Raw genomic sequence first — 23,262 nt, forward strand, 5'->3', positions numbered from 1 at the left:
CTGCACAGACAGGAGGCTCTTCCCAGCCACAAGAGCAGGTGCACATGGAGATTCATGAGATAGTGCCCAGGATCAGATTTTAAAATACAAATGGAGTTGCAGGTCGCCTTTGCTGTTGAGGAATTCAAAGATGGCTCCTGAATTCAGGTCATAATTTCATAAACTCTCCCAGCTTTTCAGGAAGGAAGCAGGTTGCCACTCTACAAACACAAACTTACCTGTACAGAGGGCACACCCTCCCTGAGGGTGCCAGTGACAAAAAGGGGATGAGAAAAGTCTCTGACATTCCAGTTCTTTGTGCCCCTAGCATATTAAACCTTTTGAAATCAGATTCTACACAAAGATCACTCGGAACACAGACCCCAGCAAACATTTCCTTCTCAAGATATCCTGCATAGACGGTGGAAAACTCCACAAGAGGTTCTTCCTCTGGGGCATAACCACAGCCTCGACGAGGCAGAGCAGACAGGATGTTAACTGAAGCACAGAACTTCCTCTGGCTCTTTGTTCTCAATATTCCGGCTTAATGTGGGGTGCTTGCAAAAGAACTGCATTTAATAAGCATTGACTGCACCACTAGAGTCCTGCCAACAGAGCAGGGCTGAATGGATTGACCACAGTTCTGTGTAATAAATGAAAATAGCATGCATCATGTTCGAAGTGGAAAATTATTACTGTAGGCTGTTAAATGCCATTTAAAGCACACTTATGATCTTCTGTAAATCAAATTATGGACTTCTAATTAATGACTGTAAAACTGCAGAGAAAAATATAAATGAATAAAATGTAATTTAATGTAATGCAAACTATTGAAAAAACAAGGAAACTAATCAATTCCAACAGCTTTACTCAAGGAACAGTTTATTTTTTTAATATATAAAATATTTCCTTACAAATGGTATACTGTTTCCTATTAAGAGTCTATCTTTGTGGGTGGGGGGCATACAGTTTGAATGCTGATTATTTTAACAGAAAAGAGATCACAAGAAGAATAATTGGATACATGTTAGCCTCAGGAAAAGGGACAATTAATGAGAACAAGCCATTTTGAGTGAAATTGTGTCTTGTCTTAACAAGAAAAGCAAGAAGTGTTTTTGATCACATTTTACTGTAAGGGAATCTTCAGCAAGTTATGTTGTATTTCCTATCTTTTGTTCTTGGGAAAAAGTCACATGAGAGGAGGTCGTGATTTGCCAGCATTCACCCGGATGAGCATAAACGCCGAGTCTACTCCACTGTGCAGCATCTCCATGGTAAGCACTTTTTCTTCTCCAGAGAGTGATCTTGGGGAGGTTTTCTGACAGGTGTTGGAGATGGATCAGGTTTCCCTTAGTCTTCAGGTGACGGATACCTATTAATTCCATCCCACCACAACGTGCGCAACGAGGAGATAGCACATCGCGACAGTGCAGGACACAATCATCATCGGGAAACCCAACCTGAAATACAGAGACACATGTGTTATGGCACCTGGTGTCTGGGGAGTATCCTGGGGTACGGACTTAGTAAAATTAGATTCCATTATTCAAAAGAACATGGCTTGAGGATCTTTGTGTATCTGCACAAAGTTCATTACCATTTATTTCTAGAAATCAGAAAGTTCATTTTAGCTTATATTATGCAGGTACATGCATCTGTTAAATGACCAACCATTATGTACAATTTTATTTGAGATCTTATTAAAGTTTTTTTTTCACATTTTTAATGAATCAGAGGCTTAGTATGTCCATCTATTACATCACAGGGTTGGTCCATTATGCCGATCATCAATGTTGTGTACTGGGCCACTATATAAAACTCTGGCTGTGTCATCCCCAACTGTACTTCTCTGGAGATTTCTCAGAGATGGCTTCTTAACACAGACTCCTAAAGTCCCTCACTCTTAAAGTTTGGGGGAGCTTGAGAGCTAGGATTGGAAATCAGGCCATCTCTTTTCTAAGGAAAGTAAGAGGAAAGAATGGGATTTTCTTGTATTTCCAGTGAGGTGTGATTTGTGTAGCTATACACAAATACAGAATAGTTATAAGGGGCAGGCAATTGACACAGTGGTTAGAACACCATCTAGAATGCTCACATCCTGTATTGGGGTACCTAGGTTCAAGTTGTGGCTTCCAAATTCATCTTCTTGCTAATGCACACCCTGGGAGATAGCAGGTATGGCTTAAGTACTTGGGTCCCTGCTGCCTACTTGGGAGCCCAAGACTGAAGTCTATGCTCTTGGCTTAAGCCTGGGCCAGCTATTGCTGCCATTTGAGGAGTGAACCAGTAGACAGAAGACCTTTCTACAACTATCTCTCTCTCTCCCTCCCCCTCTCTATATATGTCTCCTTCTATGCGTGTGTGTCTCCCTTTCAAATAAAATGAAAATAATAAAATCACAGTGATAGAGTGAAAATTTCCCTCACTGTGTGCCTCCCCCAACCTGAATTCTTATCATGACTTGTGAATACTAACATATTCCCCTTGGCATGTGGAATCCATGCTGCATAGCCTTTACTTAGTGTTGCTTTGTCAATAAGAGAAGTCCCTGAAAGGATTGCAGTTCTGGTTCCAAAGGACTTAAAAAATTCAGCAGCAACAGCCTACTGTGTGATAATTATAAGGATTATGGCATTTTTCCTTCCCTGGCCATGGATATGAGAAGTTACACAAAAACAGTCACAGCAAAGTTCTCTCTACAAAGCTATAATTAGATACCAGAACTACATTTATGAATAAAACAGCTCCATAAATTCTAGAACAGACTTAAAAATTTCAAGAAGGTAATATAGGATTCTCTGATTTCTCATCTGAACACATTTCTTGGGGCAAAAAAGAAAAAAAAAAACACAAAATGGTAAATAACAGATTCCAGAAAAACTACTTAAATTTCTTGGCATTTATCATTTTTGAAAATAGCTGAACATGTTTGCAAAATGTCAGTCCTGGTCATTGAATTTTAGAGAAACAAACCATAACGGTGTCTGGTCTACGCGAGGCATCACAGACATTACTGCAAGCCTTCACAGAAATGCAAACCTTTCATTTCACTGTGACACATGCTGTCCACCGAGTCAATGTCAGGGGAAATGCTGAGTATCTCAACACTGCCTCTGCGATACCTGGCCATGTTTCAGATGCAAACCTGCCTTTCCAAGAGCGATTCCACAAAAAACAGACCTTTCTCTGGGGGATCCCAAACCCAGAAGTTCTTTGTGGATGCCACTGCTGTCTCAGGGATACCAACCCCGAAAAGGAGCAAAGCCCAGGTATTGACATGAGCGTTCAGACTCCATCAGAATCACTCTATCACATTACTCACAATATCTGGACACTGAGAAGGTCTCCACACACATGACCCCAACAACCTGTCATACCACTTTCTGAGACGGACATTAGCATACCAACTGTGCAAGCAGGATTTGGAGAAGGAAACAGACTTTCCCAGGTTGTGTGATTAGTTTGCTGTGGTGTGAAAATCCAAATGCCTTAACTCTAACGCTATGATATTAAATTTTTAATTGCTACATATACTGCCTACTTGTGGAAGTTGGTAATGACACAGCATTAATAAATTCATTTATGGGGTGGGCATTTGATGCAGCAGTTAAGTCACTACTTGGGACACATGCATCTCATATTAGAGTGCCTGTTTCAAGTTCCAGCTCCTTTGGAACTTGAATCCAGTTTCTTGCTAGTGCACACCCTGGGAGTCAGAAGATAATTACTCAAGTACTGCCATCCGTTTGAGAAATCCAGGTTGAGTTCCTGGCACCTGGCATCAACCTGGGCCAGCCCAGCTGTTGTGGTCATTTGGAGAGTAAACCTAATGGACACAAGATCTCTCTCCATTTCTCTCTCTCTCTCTTTCTCTCTCTCTTTCTCTCTCTCTTTTTCCATTTCAATGAAAATGATTCAAAAAAACAGCAACTTACTGAACATCTGCTATATACTATGTGCCACATAGATACAGATATGGATGTTATCTATTATTGTCCAAAAACAACAAGGCAGATCATATTATCTCTGTTAAACAGATGAGAAAACTGAAGCTTGTTAAGGAGTCTGACAAAAGTTACCACCTGTAAGATACAGAGATGATGTTTTGGTATATTTTTCTGCCTTCCAAATCCATATGCATTCCCCCAACAGAGCTTCAGAAGAACTGATCAACTCAGGATAATGCCAGTGCTGACTGTAGTTTTCTCACTAAGTAACCTCACAGGATATAAACTCCAACTTACTGGGAAGAGAGAGAGAAGAATAGGGGAAGGGATCATATTAAATGCCAGCTCTAGTGTTTTAGATCCTGTCTTCATCATCTGCTGGTCTGATTATGATAATCCAACAAAGAATTAACACATTCAAAGATATTTGCATATACCATAAGATCCCTGAAAAAGCCCTTAACTCCTTAAGATACAAAGAGTAGGAGTTCCACTAATGGAAAACATGATTTTCCAGTCCAAAGTGTATTAATCCAGGCAAAATTCCCCCTTTCAGTAGACCAGGAGACAGTAAATTACAGTCCCCAGGACAAATCTAGCAGACCACTGTTTTTTGTAGATAAAGTTCTATTGGACTGAAGACACTTCTATTCATTTATTTATGCCTACAGCTGATCTAGAGCAAAGCCTGAAATATTTACTCCCACCCTTTAAGCATCAAATTCTGGGAATATGAAGGAACTTGGCTTCTCATCGGCACTTACACAAAATGTGAGTACCACCCAGCCAGTAGAAATACATTGAAAGCCACTACTACAATACTTCAAACAGGTTTTTTTTAAATTCATGCATAGGTTTTCATAATAAACATTTCATTTTTTCATAAAATTTTTGAAGACTCCTCACATGCATGGGTTTCAAACATTTTTTGCAACAAAATAAGCTAATATTTATTTCTATTTTTCCATGAACATTTGAAATACACTTATATGTAACCTTAAATTTCCAGTACTACATTTTTAAAAATATAATCAGAAACAAGTAAGAAGAAGCTTAATAATATATTTTAACCCAAAGTCATCAACATACTATTTATCACATCATAAATACAAACTTTCAGTGGAATATTTTATATATTTTTAAACTAAATCATGAAAGCCAGCATGGATTTTTTATTCACAGCACACCTTAGTTGGAGCTTTCCACATTTCAAGGCTCAGTAGCCACAGGGGCTGGAAGCTACTACATCGGACAGCAGTGCAGCTCTGGAAGCAATCGTTTTTTGCTAAAGAAAACATTTGAAAAAGCAGGTTTAGGGCTGTGAGTTGTTGCACAAAGAGCTGGCCCTGGTTGGAGTTCAGGGAGGATGCCCTGGTCAGGAAGGGCTCTGAAGAGAAAACGATGAGATACACCAGATGCACACTGGCAGCAGGGACTCAGCCGCCCCAATCCATGTCCACCAGGAAGGGGAGCTCAGTGGGATGGCCTCTCTTTCTATGTTTTGGACATCGAGAGGGGGAAAAGAAATCCATTATTAGTTAGGCTTGACCCAAGTGATAAAGTTGTTTACTGGACTATGTGACAACAGCACTGCTGACAGTGCTGCGCACATCTGAGCATTTCAAGAGTGGAGATGAGGCCAGTGGGGCGCTCTTCCCAGCAGAACTTCAAAGGCTGGCATGTTCTTCCTTGGGCCAAGTCCCCGCTGCTTTCTCCTCTGGGAGAGAAGTAGCTTGATTGGTGTTTCAATGCTTCACTCACTGCCCAGCGGGGAGCCAGCTGCAAGGAGATTTATTCAAGGGGACCAGGTAATGACTTCCTCTCACTGCCAGCAGGACTCCAAATACACCTGACATGGATGCTCCACGTTCACCAGGAGCCTTCCATTCCCCGGAAGATCCATTTGTCTTGCTCCTCCAGCCTCTCAGCGAGCAATACCTTCACCAAAAGGCTTAGCAAAGCGTGTTTGCTCAACATCCAGCATCACGCTAGGCTTTCACTTCCCTCCGGGGTTATTTTCAATCCATTTTGGCTCTAACATCACACTGTGTTACACAAGACAAAAACACCTGAATGTCAAAGCACAAACCAAGATGCAAAACGTCACATGGATGCCCAAACAGACCCTGCATTATACATATTTAGTTTTAAGCTAAAAATATGCCTGTGCTGGCATGCACTTCTCTGAGGAACTGAGCCTGCCAGATTGTTGGGAAATGGGCAGCCCCAGCACCGTGCCTGGAGCATTTCCAACAGAGCTTGGCACATGGAAGAGACTTGATTTTCAACAAGATAGGTTTGCTAATGAAGTCTCCTACTTAAGCTTTAGACTGAAATCATTCTTCCTATTTATTTTTCCTTCTTTCCCAAAAGGCTTTATTACACACCATGACTGCAGCTCTTAATCAAAAAGCCATTTCACTGCTGTCTCGCTGCAAATTTAACTTGTGTTTCTGAGGCCGGTCCAGGTACACACAGCTCAGACAGGTAGCTCTGCTCTCTGTACATTTGCATTCTCCACCCTTCCCCTACCCCAACCTGTCTTTGGGATCCTCTGGGCCTCAGGACAAGGGTCATATTCCCGTCCTCAGTCCCCACTCGCAGGCCTCATCACTTATTTCCTGGTAACAATTAGATAATCCCTGTAACGGAGAAAGACTGGAGAAGCTCCTTGCCCCCAGGAAATCTGGCCCCATCATTGTGCATTCCACAAAGGAGGAAGAAGGGTTCTGGGGAGGGCAGGGCTGAAGTGAACCTGAAGGAGGCCCACAGAGGGCAGAAGGCACATTCTGAACAGGAAGGGGTTTCTTGGGATCTGTCACCATCTGCCCCCGCCATCACTTTGCACTGTTGACCAGCTGCCAGCAGGGAACATTCCAGAATAAGGACCAGGGAAGATGACAGAGAAACAGTTATAGACATGGCAAGTAAAAGTGCATCACTGGCTGGCACCATGGCTCAGTAAGCTAATCCTCTGCCTTGCGGCACCGGCACACTGGGTTCTAGTCCCAGTCGGGGCGCCAGATTCTATCCCCGTTGCCCCTCTTCCAGACCAGCTCTCTGCTGTGACCCGGGAGTGCAGTAGAGGATGGCCCAAGTCCTTGGGCCCTGCACCCCATGGGAGACCAGGAGAAGCACCTGGCTCCTGCCATCGGATCAGCGCGATGCGCCAGCCGCGGCGGCCATTGGAGGGTGAACCAACGGCAAAAGGAAGACCTTTCTCTTTGTCTCTCTCTCTCACTGTCCACTCTGCCTGTCAAAAATAAAAAATAAAATAAAATAAAAGTGCATTACTGTGGAGAGGCAAAGCTTGGAAAGGAAAAGGTGTCAAAGGAGGAAATGCTAATATTTGCTTGTGTCCCATCTGAATACTTTCCTACCTGGGGTGGTTTCTTTTTCATGCATTCAATCTTATTAAATATATATATATATATATATGTATATTTAGACAGTAAAAGAGACAGGTTCCTGGTGCTCGGTATGAACCCAGATTTACCTCTCTCTCTTAAATAAAGCTCTCACTCTCCTATGCATCTTTCACACTAAATAAAACCTTAAGATATACCATGCAGCCTTGTTTCTTTATGCTGGTATTTAGAATTCTTCTCTAAATATTAGGCAAAAACCCTCTCAGGCTTATTAATATTGGGGATTTATTAATAAGCATATGGTGATGTTGTATGGCAACCCAAATTCTGGTAACATGTGCATCATCCCAGATGGCGCTTCTGGGGAACTTTAAGGAGCCACATGTTCGTATAGATTTTAGGGGGTCATCTCCGATATCAGTGGGATCGTGTCTTCAACAAATACATTTGAGGGGAACACAATTTAGTCCGCAGAAATGTCCAACCCCAAGGTCCCCATGTCTACCGGTAACCAGAGGCTATGTTCTGTTAGCCTCTAGGGCCTGACTTTGCTTCCAGCATTAAGTTGAATCTTCTAAGTCATCATTTGGTACTTACCCTTTGCAGTCTGTCAGTCATGAAATCCTAATATTTCTGTTTCTATAAATATTTCAAATCTTTTTCCATTTTTAAATAATCTTCCTAGTCTCTGACTGCAGGGCCCATGGTGTGCTAGGATGGGCAGTCACGTTAACTTCTTAATGGCGTCTTCATTGTCTTCTCCTTGTTTCCTCCCTTCCAAGATTAACCTCCTTTATTCCCACCTCTTTCCCGCCTTCATTCCCTATAATAATTGCTGAGATGTTTCTGTGAGTGTTCATTACCTACCCTACCACTCTATAGCGTTAGAGGCAACCTAGGACGTATCAAAGAAGGTAGACGACACAGTCCCTGCCTCCTCTAATTGGCCATCTCAGTGTTATTCCCCCACTCTGCTTTCACATGACTAAACCACACCAGCTTCCGGGGCTACTCCCTCTCCATGGAAAGCTGAGAGCAGGTGCAGACTAATGGCATCTGTCCTCTGAGAGATGCGTGTAGCTTCCATAGGGACCCCTGTGGCCTCTGCCTCCTGCCTCCCCGGGTTGACTCCTTTGAGGACACCTGCTCAGTTCGTCTCTGGGAGTGAACTCTCAGCCCCACGTACCCCTCCTTCCACTGTGGTCATAGTCCCCAGAGCACAGCTCCAGACCAAGACTATAATTGGCATTCACTTACTTTTTTTCCATAAGACAATTTGGTGCCAGAAAACTCAGGTGCACCCTCGTTGTTTAATCCATTATCACTCCACATACCTCAGGAGCCACTCTATTTTTGGTGGCAACACTGGGGCAGCTTTCTTCACCCAACAGCAGTAGGAACAGCCTCACATAAATGGAAAAGGAGTCAGAGCAGGAATGATAAAAGGGTAGTGAGAACAAAGGGGCCCTTCCTGAAATGTAGATTTTCTTAGCCTAGCTGGGAAACTAGTATGAGCTAGAAAGCAAGTGTGATGATAAGAGACATATAAAGAATTTTGTTGGTTAGTCAGGAGAAAAGCAGGCTCTGGTGCCAAGGTCACCCAGGAGGCCAGGTAGCTAGAATTGCCTGTGACCAGTCTCAGAAGTATAGTAAAGACAAATAGTTCCCTCACAGTCCTGACAGGCCCAACATAGAACTTGTTCTCTGTCCTGTAACAGTCACAACCAAATTGGAGGAATCAGCGATAAGAAGGCACGATGAGCTCACCATACAAGAAATGCTTTTCTTAAAGGACTTTGTACAAACTTTCTAACTGGCACAAAACCCCCAGGTCACTTCCCTTCAATGGCTGTTTCCTTCTGAAGAAGCCCCTCCTGGCTGCTTTTCCCGGAGCTTTCTCTCTGCTCTTTCAACCTCTCTCTGCTCTTTTCAGTAAAAGTCTTTTGCTAAAGATTGCCTTCTAGGTTTGTTCATCTGCCTCATATTTTGTTGTGGATAGAACAAGTTCCCAGGGTTCAAATCAGCTGTAACATCTTGGTGCATTGGCCAGGAATCAAACCCATCTACCAGCAGCTGTAACATGTGTGTGGCAAAGTGGGGGTGCTACTCCCCAAGAGAGCATTTCTCTCCCCCTATCCGTCAGCCTTCTGACTCTCTTCAAAGACAGCTTCATGCATCAGTGCTCAGTCTTCCTTCCTTCCACATACCCTAGAGGCTCCTGGTGGACTGAGGCTCATGGCTGGCATTGGCTCTGTTGTGGTAACTCCTGTGTACACAGCCCTAGCACCTCTCTTCAAAATGTAGTGTTCTTGATTATCACTGACTGGACTAAGCTCAGGATTCAGGAGAGACTCTGGGAAGCCAAGATGTGTCCTGCTTATTATCCTTCAAATACTGAGTATCTGATAAAAAAAGAGCCATGACCATAACAGCTAAGAGTTATAGGAATTATTTCTAAGAGGTAGAGAGAGGTAAAGAGAAACTTTCTTGATTTTGTTCCTATGTCTACATGTTCTGATTTATCATTTTACAGTGGAATACATTCATGCATTGCTTGTGAACTAGAAAAATGCAATTAAAATTAGTTATTTAAAAATCTACATGCTAAAGGCAAAAGGAAAAGGTGGGGGGGCATCAAATGTTGAAGTTTTAAGTCACCTACAATCTCATTATCCTAACAGAAATGCTGTCATGTTTTGCCATATGCACATAATTTTTGTTCATATGTATGCTTCTGCTTCAATGAAATCATAGAGTACATAATATTTTTCAACATCAGGAGCTTATCAGAATGTAGTCAAGAGGTTGGCATCGTGGCATAGCAGGTTATGCCACCTCTTGTAATGCCAGCATTCCACATGGGTGCCAGTTTGAGTCCCAGCTGTTTTACTTTTTTTTTAAATTTATTTGACAGGTAGTGTTACAGACAGTGAGAGGGAGAGACAGAGAGAAAGGTCTTCCTTTCATTGGTTCACCCCTTAAATGGCCGCTATGGCCAGAGCTACATCAATCTGAAGCCAGGAGCCAGATGCTTTTTCCTGTTCTCCCATGCAGGTGCAGGTGCCCGAGCACTTGGGCCATCCTCCACTGCCTTCCCAGGCCACAGCAGAGAGCTGGACTGGAAGAGGAGCAGCCGAGACTAGAACCCAGCGCTCATATGGGATTCTGCACCACAGGTGGAGGATTAGCCAAGTGAGCCATGGCGCCAGCCCCCCAGCTGGTCTACTTTCAACCAAGCTCCCTGCTTATGAGCCTGGGAAAGCATTAGAAAATGATCCAAGTACTTGGGCCCCATGTGGGAGACCCATAAGAAGCTCCTGGCTCCTGGCATCAACCCTGGGGCTGTTGCAGCCATTTGGGGAGTGAATCAGCAGATGGAAGATGTCTCTGTCTTTCCCCATCTCTCTGTAACTCTGCCTCACAAATAAATAAATGAATCTTAAAAAAAAAAAAAAGAATGAAGTCAAGGCTGACATTCTGACCTCACTGCCCTAGAGAACCTTTAAACCATGAACTGGCCTAAGGGTTCCCTCACCTTGCCAAGTTGTTCAGAGGACAGGGGCATGCTTATGGTAGGGGCTGCACCTGTCTGTGGAGGGGCCACTCTCTAGTGGACCACTGGAGCACCTTATTCAATAATAACTTGCTTCTAAGGAGTACAAAACCTAACCCAAAAGCATAAGGATAATCGCAGGGAATTTTGGTGGTGATGCCCATCCAGAGGGCCTTGCAATTTACTTTTCTACTTTTCATTTTCAGGGAAGAGTCCTACAGCCCTAACTGGAAGATACACAGCAGACCCTGTCACTCTTAGGGTAGAGTCCAGAATAATGAAGGCAGAGGAGCTTGCTTTAACAAGTCCATTGTGGATCATATTCGACATTATTTTAGGCCTATTAAACTGGTCTTTCAATGTAGAATATCACATTTCAGGAAGAAAACTTTAGATACAAATAATCCTTATTAAGTTGGCACTATTTCACAAATTCAGATTTGCTTTTTTAAAAAACACAGATATACCATAATTATAGTGGCATTTCAGATACATAATTTCATTAGTTTAACTTTAGTTTCTGGCATCAAATCTTTTGCTGAATCCAAAAGACTAATGTCTGCTGGGCATTTTAAAGTCCAAGTGGATTTTCTTTCCATTTTTATTGCACTACTTTCAGTCCAGTTCTTGTTAGAAACCGTAAGTTTTTTGTGTTCTAAAGAAATGTATGTGCACCAGAAGAATATGACCATTAAAAAAAAGAGGGAGGGAGGCGTATTACAAGATGGTGGAATAGGGAACGTTGTACTGTGCTAGGCTAGCAGTAGGAAGTACACTTTCAGGGGAGAATTAGAGAGAAAACCTCACTGGAAATTCTGCAAAACAAAGAAGAATGCCATGGACCTGTGTGGAAAGTGCAGACGTCCAGAATGAACACAGACACAACACATGACTACAGCAGCCAAAGGCGGGAGCAGACAGCAGCTTAGACACAGAGGGGAGACCAGACTGCAGAAATCCATGATGATACAGCTGGAGGGAGAGTGTGGCATGAGTCTGGACTGGAGGCTAGGGGCTAGTTGCTACTAGGAGCTACCTGCAGACCTAGTAGAAGTGAAAGGGGCATGTTTATCTCACCCCATCCTCCCAACAATGGCACCCACTGCCCGGCTGAGAAAGGGCAGGCACATGGGGCTTGGGCAGTAGCTGCAGAAGCCTTCGTGCAGTGCACAGCAATAGCTAAGACAGGACACCAGCCTCTCGGCTGTACTGGCAGCAGTGGCAGGTAGAGGGCAACACTCAACCAGTGGCTCTTTTATACCCTTGTGATCCAGAGATTCTAGTGAAGAAAAACATCTACAATCCCCACTGACATTGAGCCTGGCTGGGAGGATTGACAGGTGGCTGGGCACCCACGTAGGATTGTGAGGCAGCCCCAGCCTCCTGACGTACCACAGGCTATGGGCTGAAGGCGCTGAGGCAGAGCTGGCTTGGGGAATATCTGCCTCTCTGTTGACCAGAAAGGCTGGCAGGAAGGAGGGAAGTCTCTGCACCCAGTAACTGTGGGAGCTTGTGTGCTGAGACTGTGGGGACTTGGGGGCTACAAGAGAGATTGCAGGGTGTAGCTGGGTCTCTGGGCAATCACTGGTGCATCCCCACATGTTCCAAACACCTTGGTTGCCTGCAGCAAGTCATAGCAGCAGGAACTGTGCTGAGTGAGGACTGCGTAGATCATTTGTGTGGTTCATATGGAGGTGCAGATCAGTGTTGAACCCACTGGGGGCTAAAACCCGGACATAACTCAGCTTGGAGGAGAGGAGCTGAGGGGTGACCATACCAACAGAGGTGACCATTCCCCACTTCTGCTAACAAGAGGAGATCTATTACACCTAACCTGGGTGTTATCCTGGATATTTGCCCACCATGGAGCACTGACCAGAACTCCCTGGCCACACTCAGCACATACCTTTTGGTAGTCACTGAAAGTGAAGACATTCCATTAAGCCTTAGAAGCACAGTGCAAGGCTAAAAGGCATAAGAGGCAAAAACCAACAAGTAACTCCACAAATGACTAAAAATCAATGAAGAAATTCAAGAAACAAGAATAAGGAAAACATCAAGATCCTCCTAAAGGAACACAAAGTATATCAACATCAGAATGTGATGATGAAAGATCGATGAAATGTCAGTAATGGAATTTAAAAGATTAATCATAGGATTACTCAAAAGCAATCAGAAGCAAATCCATGAACTAAAGAAAACTATACATGACATGAATGAAATTTTTCACATGAAATTGAGATTTTAAAGAGAAATCAAAATGAGGCTGGCGCCGCGGCTCACTAGGCTAATCCTCCACCTTGCGGCGCTGGCACACCGGGTTCTAGTCCCAGTCGGGGCACCGGATTCTGTCCCAGTTGCCCCTCTTCCAGGCCAGCTCTCTGCTGTGGACAGGGAGTGCAGTGGAGGATGGCCCAAGTGTTTGGGCCCTGCACCCCATGGGAGACCAGGATAAGCACCTGGCTCCTGCCTTCGGATCAGCGTGGTGCACCGGCCGCAGCGCACCGGCCGCAGCGGCCATTGGAGGGTGAACCAACGGCAAAGGAAGACCTTTCTGTCTGTCTCTCTCTCTCACTGTCCACTCTGCTTGTCAAAAAAAAATAAAAATAAAAAAAAGAGAAATCAAAATGAAATATTAGAAATGAAGAATTCAATAGGTCAAATAAAAATGTGGTAGAAAGTCTTATCAACAGACTTAGTGAGGCAGAAGAAAGAATATCTGAGATAGAAGGTAAATCATTGGCAATCTTTGTCAGACCAGTGAAAAATAAAATTTTTATGAAAGAGATCTCAAGTAATTACACCATAGTAAACAGGTGCTGTAAAAGAAAAAAATGTTCAGGTATAATTATAGACAATGTGGCTTAAAGAAGTTCTCTTAAAGGGATTTAAAAGTTTTATTTAAAAAAAGGGACAGAGAGATACACAGAATGAGAGAGCTCCCATCCTCTGGTTCACACCCCAAATTCTCACAAAGCCTGATGCCAGAGCTGGGAACTGGGAACTCAGTTCAGGACTCTCACACAGGTAGCAGGATCACAATTACTTGAGGTATCATTGCTGACTTTTGGGGAACATTAGCAGGAAGCCTCAGTCAAAAGGAGAGGTGGGTATTAAACTTGGGCACTCCCTGGTATAGTACATGGGCAACCTAACCCCCAGGCCAAATACCTGCCGCTTAAAGAGATCATTTATGTGTATCTGATTTTCACATATCCAGTTATTTTAATGGAAATGTCTTCCCAAAATAACCAGGTCCCCCATGCTCTGGTAAATGGGGTAGGTGACCTCTGTGCCCTGCAAACCTCTTTGCCGACCACCTCCTGTTCCCCAGCCTGGTCTGTCCTGGACAGGTGTGATGCCCAATGTTCCTGCTGTTCTTCTCATCCCTTCCCTAGCCACCTGGGCATCCTCCCATGGATGGGGGAGCCTGGATTTCAACAAGAGTGCTCTGCTGCCCATCAAGACAGTGTGTGCTATCCAAGTGACCTGTGACTGCTTTCTCAGGTACAATTACAAGCAGACACATCAGAAAGACTCCTAGAAACACTGATTTCCTGCCCTGATACTCAACATGCATGAGTATGAGTGTCTGTGGGTGTCTCCAAGTGCTATTCAAATGAATTTCCAAGGTCTAATAAATTTAAGTAATGCTGGCTAAAGAGCAATACAGGTTACTCAAGTAATTAACTACTAGGCTCCATCAGGTCTAATAATCTATGTGCCTGTGGTCCTCCAAGGTTGGATATATTATTCAGTTTCCAAGTTGAATTTGACCTGGAAACCCTCTTTCTTGAATTACTTTAAGCAACTATTCTTTCATATATATGTGAAAGAAGAATGGGAAAAAAAATAAGATTTTAGAACAAAGAGTTGGGAAAATATCAAGAGCCAAAACCTATTTTAGCAATTGAGATGTTTAAAATAAGAAATAGAAGATGTCATAGTTCATTTTGGTGCCTCTATAAAAATACAAGGGGGGAAAAAGTGCTTAGACCCTGATCTAATCAGAATTATTCTGACATTACAGAAAAGTAACTTCTCTGTTTCAGTCTAAGCCAAATGTCTGCCTTCATAACTTCGATCAAGAAATACCAGATCCAGGCCATCACTATCATTTTATCAAGGTTCTCATCTCAAATTGGACATTTCCAGGATTAAAGAGTTTGCTGCCTCATAAGGCTTTTCACTGTAAAATCTGACTTAATCATTCCTCTCTGGGTGGAGTCAAAAGTCCCCATCGGATTCACAGATCCCACCTATGTTTCCACCAGCAAGGTGGAAACAACAAATCTATCTTCAGGTGTTTGAAGGTATCTGCCCAGCTGAGAAGTTTATGCACTGAGAAGAAACACTCAGCAAACTGAAGAGGAAATCAACAGAATGGGAGAAAATATCTGCACACTATGCAAGTGATAAAGGATTATATCCAAAATCTATAAAAAGCATAATAAACTCAAAAACAACAACATAAACAATCTGGTTAAGAAATGGGCAAAGGAATTGAACAGGTATTTTTCAAGAGAGGATATTCAAATGGCCAACAGACACTTGAAAAAATGCTCAGGATCACTAGCCATCAGGGAAATGCAAATAAAAACCAAAGTGAGGTTTCACCTCACCACAGTTAGAATGGTTATGATATAGAAATTGACAAACAACAGACGCTGGTGAGGATGTGGGGGGAAAGGTACCCTGATCCATTGTTGGTGGGAATGTAAACTGGAACAGCCACTCTGGAAGATAGAACGGAGATACCTCAGAAATCTGAATATAGACCTACCAAATGACCCAGACATTCCATTGCTGGAAATTTACCCTAACCAAAAGAAATCAGCATATGATTTATTACGTGTTTATTGCAGCTCAGTTCACAATAGCTAAGTTATAGAATCAACTCAAATGTCCCTTAACTGATGACTAAATAAAGAAATTATGGTATATATACACTATGGTATTCTATACAGTGGTAAAAAAAAATGAAATCCTGTTTTTTGGAAAAAACAAAACAGATGCAACTAGAAGCCATTATAAGCCAGTGAAATAAGCCAGTCCCCAAAAGACAAATATCATGTTTTCCCTGATCTGTAACAGAGTATCTAAAAGGTAATGTTAAATAGTGAAATTGACATTTTGAGCTTCAATGATTTTTTACAGCCCTTGTCTTGACTATTGAGGGAAAGTGTTTTCTTTTTTATACTATTTGTTGAACTCTTTACTTAGTGTAGCATCAATCTTATGATTATAAAGTTAACTGAAAATAGATCTTTGTAAATAACAAGAATGGTAATAGGAGAGGGAGGAGAAAGAAGGTTGGGAGCATGAGCTGTAGGAAGTCTAGGGTAGAAAATATCATGATTTTCCTGAATCTATGTATAAGAAGCATATATGAAATTTGTATGCCTTAAATAAATTTTTTTTAAATAATAAATTTATATTCTATGTTTAAAAATAAATATATAAATATTTTCATCCTTTCTTATATCATATTATAGAGTAAGATTATTTCAAAAACCTTAAATATAATTTACAAATTAACATAAATTTTGTAATTAAAATTCTAGAAGTTTGAAATGAGAAAGAACCTTGGCGATGATCTTATCTAAATCTTTGTTTTAGAGGAAACTAAAGCCTGAGTAGTGAAGTAGTTTGCTGCAATTGATTCCTTTCATTCATCTGTTACAACATCTATCATGTGTTGGCCCTGTTCTATGTGCTAGAGATACTACATATTGCAGTGGAAAAATCATGTAAAATTCTCTATTACTGGGGCTGATTCTCTATTTTTAACTATAACTGGTATTTGAAACCAATTCTTTCTCATGTCCTAATGTTCTCAACCCTTCACTTCTTTTTATATCATAATACTGACTGAGAATCACTTACTCAAAGATCTAAAAATCTGAAATGCTCCAAAACGTGTAACTCTTTTAAATGATGACAAGTGGAAAATTCTACAAGTAGAAAATTCATGTGAAGGAGTTACAGTCAAAGTAAAGAACTGAATAAGTTTCATAATTTAAGGTTATGTGTATCAGGTGTTTATGAGACATAAATGGATTTTGTTTGTATACTTGGTTCCTATTCCCAGATATCTCACTATGTACATGGAAATATTCCAATATCTGAATAAACTCAAATCCAAAACATTTCTGGTCCCAAGCATTTAATATAAGGGATATTCAACATATTGTCCTTTTAAATGTTAAATTTTCATGTATATTTTTCCCAATATGGACAAAAGGACATTCTTATTCAAATTAAAGCTATATTTTACAAATCTGTTCCGGGAGGAACCTAATCCCCTAAGGAGTGACTTCAACGAGATGAAACAGAAGAATAAAAAAGACAGTTTGATCTTCCAGTTTATATGTCTCTGTGACAAAATACAGCTGTCTAAGCAGGGAAAAAAATGTACAGTATTAGAATATCCTGGGGGCATTTTCTAATGAAAATTGAAGAACAGTTTTATCACGTTTCATTGTCAGGGACATCTAGAATTTTACACTTGTTGACAAAATAGAAAAACCACAGCAAAAATACCTGTCAATTCACATAAAAGGTGAAATTTCTAAGAATCATTAATTTCTTGAAGATTAGTTGCTTTCTCTATTGGGTGTCCATCCTTACATCTGAGTCATGAAGAGAGCTCTCCCTCCCAAGTTGATTTCTGTAGAACTGTATACTGTGTGGATCTTGAAAGTCCCCATAGAAAAGGGGACTGGAGAGAAACTGACCCTTGCTGCCCTTAACACACTGAATTCAGTATCTTTCTCTCCTCCAGTTTGTATTTCCAGTCCCTCTCTGCTCCCTTCATTTGGTGCCTCATTTTTGAAGCCTTGATTTTTTTGCTTATTTCATAATATATATTGAAAGCTTGCTATTTACTTAGGGACTGTAAAACAAATAAAGCAATTCTTACCTTCAGTAATTCATGAATTTATACAGGAGACAGATCCATAACAAACTTCAATAACACAATGTAATTTTATATTAATGTGTGATTATTCTTACTGGATTCTTACTAGTCCTTGTTTATTAAGTCATTTATCAGATGTTTATTGTAGTAGACTCTAGGATATATCTACGGAATTCCAGGAAAATGTATCAAGTGTTCTACGTAGTATGAAATAAAGGTTATTATGTTTCTAAATGGGGCCAGTAAGACTGCATACCCCAGTGTGATAATCTATGGCTGTTTCATTAATAGGATATCAAGCAATGATCTGGGTACCAGCACTTAGGGACAAGATGGGAAGACATCCCAGGTGAGAAGCACACGGCAAGCAGAGAACCTGTGTCTAAAGGTGAAAGTCATCCTGGAAAACACCTGTGAAGGTGAAGTACTGAAACACTAGAGAAAGAGAAGAGGATCAGGGCAGTTTGGGGAATTTCTTTCCACACACCAAACATTTTGACTTCATGAATGTCTCATAGAGGCAAACAAATTCCCATGCAGTACTCCTATCTAGAAGAAAGCTGCAAAGATCATCACTTTCAATCTTGGAACAGAATGTTCGGACAGATTACAAATTAAGCTTCGAAGGCCGGCGCCGCGACTCACTAGGCTAATCCTCCGCCTAGCGGCGCCGGCACACCGGGTTCTAGTCCCGGTTGGGGCGCCGGATTCTGTCCTGGTTGCCCCTCTTCCAGGCCAGCTCTCTGCTGTGGCCCGGGAGTGCAGTGGAGGATGGCCCAGGTGCTTGGGCCCTGCACCCCATGGGAGACCAGGAAAAGCACCTGGCTCCTGGCTCCTGCCATCGGATCAGCGCGGTGCGCTGGCCGTAGCACGCCAGCCGCGGCGGCCATTGGAGGGTGAACCAACGGCAAAGGAAGACCTTTCTCTCTGTCTCTCTCTCTCACTGTCCACTCTGCCTGTCAAAAAAAATAAAAAAATTTAAAAAAATTAAAAAAAAAAGACAAATTAAGCTTCTCATGACCTCACCATAGAACTGACATGTTGATACAACAAATGTCCTAAAATCTAAGCAAAGGCAGTCACCTTCACAGAGGAAAAGAGGCGTGTGCACCTGCCTACCTTGTATGTAAAATACTGCCAGGAAGAACCCAGCCAGAAAGCCAAAAAGCCTGCTATGGTTTGGAAATGGTTCTTTCCCCCAGACTTTCAAGTGCTTGAATCTTAGTCTTCAGTGTGGTGATGCTAACAAGCTATGGAACTTTTAAGAGATGAACCCTACTGGAAAGTAATTAGGTCATTGGGGCTGCACCTCAGGAACTGATTAACACTGTCTTGCTGGAGTGGATAAGGTCTAGTAGGAGTGGTTTGGTTTCTGCAGGAGCAGATTGTTATACAAAGAGTAATCTTGGCTCCTTCCCAGTCTCTCACTTTCTTACTCACACATGAAGCCCTTCTGCACACAACTATTTCTTTTTCTGCTTCTCTGCCCTTTGTGATGCAGCCAGGGGAATCCAATACATCAGTGCTATGGTGGTTTTTAGAAACTCCAGCCACCAGAATCATAAGTCAAATAAACCTCTATTTATAAAGTCCTTAGTCTCAGGGATTTTGGTATAGCTACAGAAAATAGACCAAGATATTGGCAAAAGCAGAACGTGAACCAAAAAGGGAATAAAGAACCCTGGAACTTCATATAAAAGAGTAATTCATACTCATTTGTACCATCTTCGCCATGGGCTTAATTGGGTACTCACAGAATAGACTAATCAGAGACTACATTCCTGAGAAGGCATCTTTGTGGTGCAGGCCTGCCAGAGGGGTCAGGATTTGCTCCCAGAGGGTATGACAGGCCCAGATCTTTCTCCACAATATCCCAATGGACCAAAGTCTAAAACTGCAGGGTGATGGGCAGACAGGCAGCAAATATGATGCAACCAGCTCAAAGATGAAAATCCACAGCAGCCAGAGGGAAGGATATGAGCAAAGCCTTAGACAGAAGGGCTGAGTGACTGTACTTAGAGGCACAAATTGGGGGATGGCGAGGGCACTAAAAGCCCACACACGCATGACCCAGGGACAGAAACCTAATGAGAATAATAAATAACACATGCACATGTACCCACCAGGCGAACTAATAGCATCTAAGAATAACTTCAGGGAGAACATAAGAGCAGGAAGAGAAGGTTTCACTGCAAATCATTGCAAAGAAAAGATCTAAAAATTAGAATGGAAAAGACATTGCTAAAAGCCCTCAGACAAACTGGTCCCCACCCTAAATACAAAGTAATAGTAGAGCAATTTAAAGCTTATGGTGCACTAAGGGTAACCATGGCAACAACAAATCACAAACCAAGTCAACCCCTGGTTAGACTGAGTCAAACCCCATCTTTAAAGGCCGAAAAGAAGAGAAACACTATACGTTTGCTGGCATAAATTAGTATTTGCTTTAGTTTTTACATCTTTTCTGCTCTGTTTCCACCTTTCCAACATCAATTGTAGTGTTCCATACCACAGGTGGTGAGTGTAGCTCACAAGAACATAACACACATTTTCTGAAGAAACAGAAGAGAGAAGCTCTTTGGTTCTAACATAAAAACTGCTAATTAACTGGTTTGAAAAGTATGTTAAAAATAAGACAATATCAGATATATAAGTAAGTTGAGGGGGGAACATTCTCAAAACTAATGTAACCAATAAAACTAGGGCTAAGGTGTGGCACCTTCAGATTAGGAATTTTAATAATGGAGATTAATATGTTTTAAGAGCCTAATGGAAAATGTGGACTACATATAAAATCAAATGGGTAACCTGAGCAGAACAATGGAAAATATAAGGAATAATCAAATGAAATGTTAGAAATAAAAATCATGTTAACAAAGTTGAAAAATGCCTTTGACAGGGTTGCTGGTAGATGACAGATTTAATAGAGTAATTAGTGAACTTGAAGAATAGATCAAAATAAATTACTCGGAGTAAAATCTGAAGACAAAAAATGAGAATAAAACAAAACAATAATAACAAAAAAAGATACATCCAGGAAACAGTGATTATGCTACAATACCAAACCATCTAGCATGTACAAGCCTGGAAGTAGGAAAAAAAGAGTAAAGTGGACAGACAAAAGAAGTCCAGAAGCTTCCAAAATGAGTGATACTACATCACACATCCAAATAGCAGAAAAATACCCAGCAAAACTTAATGCAAAAAAGCAAACAAAGCAAAACCAAACCTAAGTATATCATTTTCAATCTTCTGAAAACCAAAAGTAGAAAGTCTTAAAAGTACCCAGAGAAAACAATCAGCTTACAGAGAAACAATGATATGAGTCACAACAGACATCTTGTCAGACAACTCAAACCAGAAGACAATGGGGTGACAGAAAAACACACAACACAAAACTCTATACTTGGTAAAAAGTAACATTTCATAAATAGAGGAGGCACAGCAATTACAAACCTAAGTATGTATACAAAAGAATTGAAAATGGATAGCTACATTCATATACACACATGTTCATAGCAACACAAATCATGACAGCAAAGAGGCATAGACAGCTCAAATATCCAGTAAGGCATGAATAGACAAATAAGATTTAGTGCCTTGGTGCAATACCATGCTATTGGGTCCTTAAAAAGGGAATTGAAGTAGAATAAGATGATGGTCTAGGAAGCTCTCGCCCCCGGTCCTCCCACTGAAACACTAAATAAATAACTGGAAGCTAATTAAAATTGCTTTATAGGAACTCTGGAAATCAGTCACGTATACACAGCAGTAAAGCAAATGATCAAGAAAAAGGTCCACTCAAAGTGATAAGGAAGTTTGTGGTGCTTTTATTCAAATTTGCCCCACAACTTCCCTAGCACGGTACGGTTGGGAGAAGCCACAGCCTGGTCCCTTCCAAGAGCCAGAAAAAAAGACAAGACCAGTTTCTGCAGCACTCTAATCTATGCGGGCACTGCCAGAGGGACTGGTCTCTGTGATGCCTATTGAAGTGCAGACAGCCAAAAGTGACTCGGTTTGGATCTCAGGCAAGGAAAAGCCACAGAAAGCAGTGGGCTCAGCTCACAGAAGTCTCAAAGGGGATTACTGGCCTACAGATGTCTGAGGCAAGTGATCATTGGTAGAGGAATACAATAGAACAGCAGAGGATCTGAAGGAAAAGCGGGCTGAAACTCTGAAGGAAACTGTGGTATTTGAAAGCAGCCATATGTAAGGGAGAATTAGAGAAAGCACAAACGCAGACCCGGAAAAGCCTGGCAAGACCTTAAGCCTTGCTGCTGAACTGATTAGTGAAGGTCTTCCCATGCACAGAGCCAGTCGGCAAAGGCCAAGATATGTGGCTCCTTTTTTCAAATGCCCAACTTTCAATAAAAGGTTACAAAGCATACAATGAAGCAAAGCCCAGAAATAACTCCTCACCTCCATGGCAAAATGATTTTCTCCAAGAACATTCAATAGGGCAAGAACAGTCTTTTAAGCAAATGTTGAATTGAGGAAACCGGATATCTATGAGCAAAAGAATGAAGTTGGACTCTTATTTTGGGATGAAGAAAATACTTGGAACTAGATAGAAGTGATGCTTGGGCAACATCATGAAAGCACTTACTATCTCTGACTTGTATACTTCACAAGGGTTAGTTTAAATGTAACCTCAATTTTAAAATAATTTTATGCTAGAGGTGGACATTTGATACATTTAAGATGTAATTTGCCATACCCATATCTCATATCAAAATGCTTCATTCAAGCTGCAATTACTCTGATTCTGATCCAGCTTACTGATAATGCACACCCTGGGAAGCAGCAGAAGATGGCACAGGTACTTGGGTCCTGTCATCCACATGGGAGAGCCAGACGAGTTCCAGGCTCCTGGCTTTGACCTGGCCCAGCTCCGGCTGTCACAGGCAATTGGAGAGTGAACAAGTAGATGCAAGCTCTCTCACCTTCTTTGTCTCTGTCTTGTGTCTGTCTTTCTCTCTCTGCCTTTTAAATAAAATGGAAATAAATAATTTTATACTTAGATTCACAAGAGATGATGAAGGATAGTAATAATGATAAAGATGTCAATTCAGGAAGATAAAACAATTATAAATACATACAGCATAACATCTCCAATTGAAGGTAGAAAATGAAGGTAATAAAGTAAAAGTAGGAGATTTCAATACTCCACTCTTGATAACAGATAGATCAACAAGAAAGAAGACCAATAAGAAAACAGAAGACTTTAGCAACTTACAGTTCAATCAAACCTAAAAGACATATACAGAGCACTACACGTAACAATGGAGTACATGATAATAACCGAATGAAAGCAGATATCAACACCAAAGGAGAAACTAGGAAATTCACAAATAGATGGAAAATAACACAACCAGTAGGTCAAAGAATAAATACAAGGGAAATTAGAAAATATCTTGAGATAAATGATATTTTTAAAAAATATGATGTACCAAAACCTGTAGAATGCAGCAAAAATGTAGTAAAGATGGTTTTTAA

At 41.4% G+C, this 23,262-nt stretch overlaps 1 protein-coding gene across 2 annotated transcripts in view; it reads right to left on the reverse strand.

Annotated features, from left to right (window-relative positions):
* Nucleotides 1-844: 844 nt before the first annotated feature.
* Nucleotides 845-23,262, reverse strand: part of OCA2 (OCA2 melanosomal transmembrane protein) — a 370,248-nt gene continuing 347,830 nt past the window's right edge. For both annotated transcript variants that reach the window (XM_017348348.3, XM_008269748.4), the window contains one exon: nucleotides 845-1,439. In XM_017348348.3, the coding sequence (XP_017203837.1) occupies nucleotides 1,355-1,439 (85 nt within the window). In that variant the 3' untranslated portion in view covers nucleotides 845-1,354. The remainder of the gene's footprint in view (nucleotides 1,440-23,262) is intronic.

Source organism: Oryctolagus cuniculus, chromosome 12, assembly GCF_964237555.1.
Source record: "Oryctolagus cuniculus chromosome 12, mOryCun1.1, whole genome shotgun sequence".
Taxonomy (NCBI): domain Eukaryota; kingdom Metazoa; phylum Chordata; class Mammalia; order Lagomorpha; family Leporidae; genus Oryctolagus; species Oryctolagus cuniculus.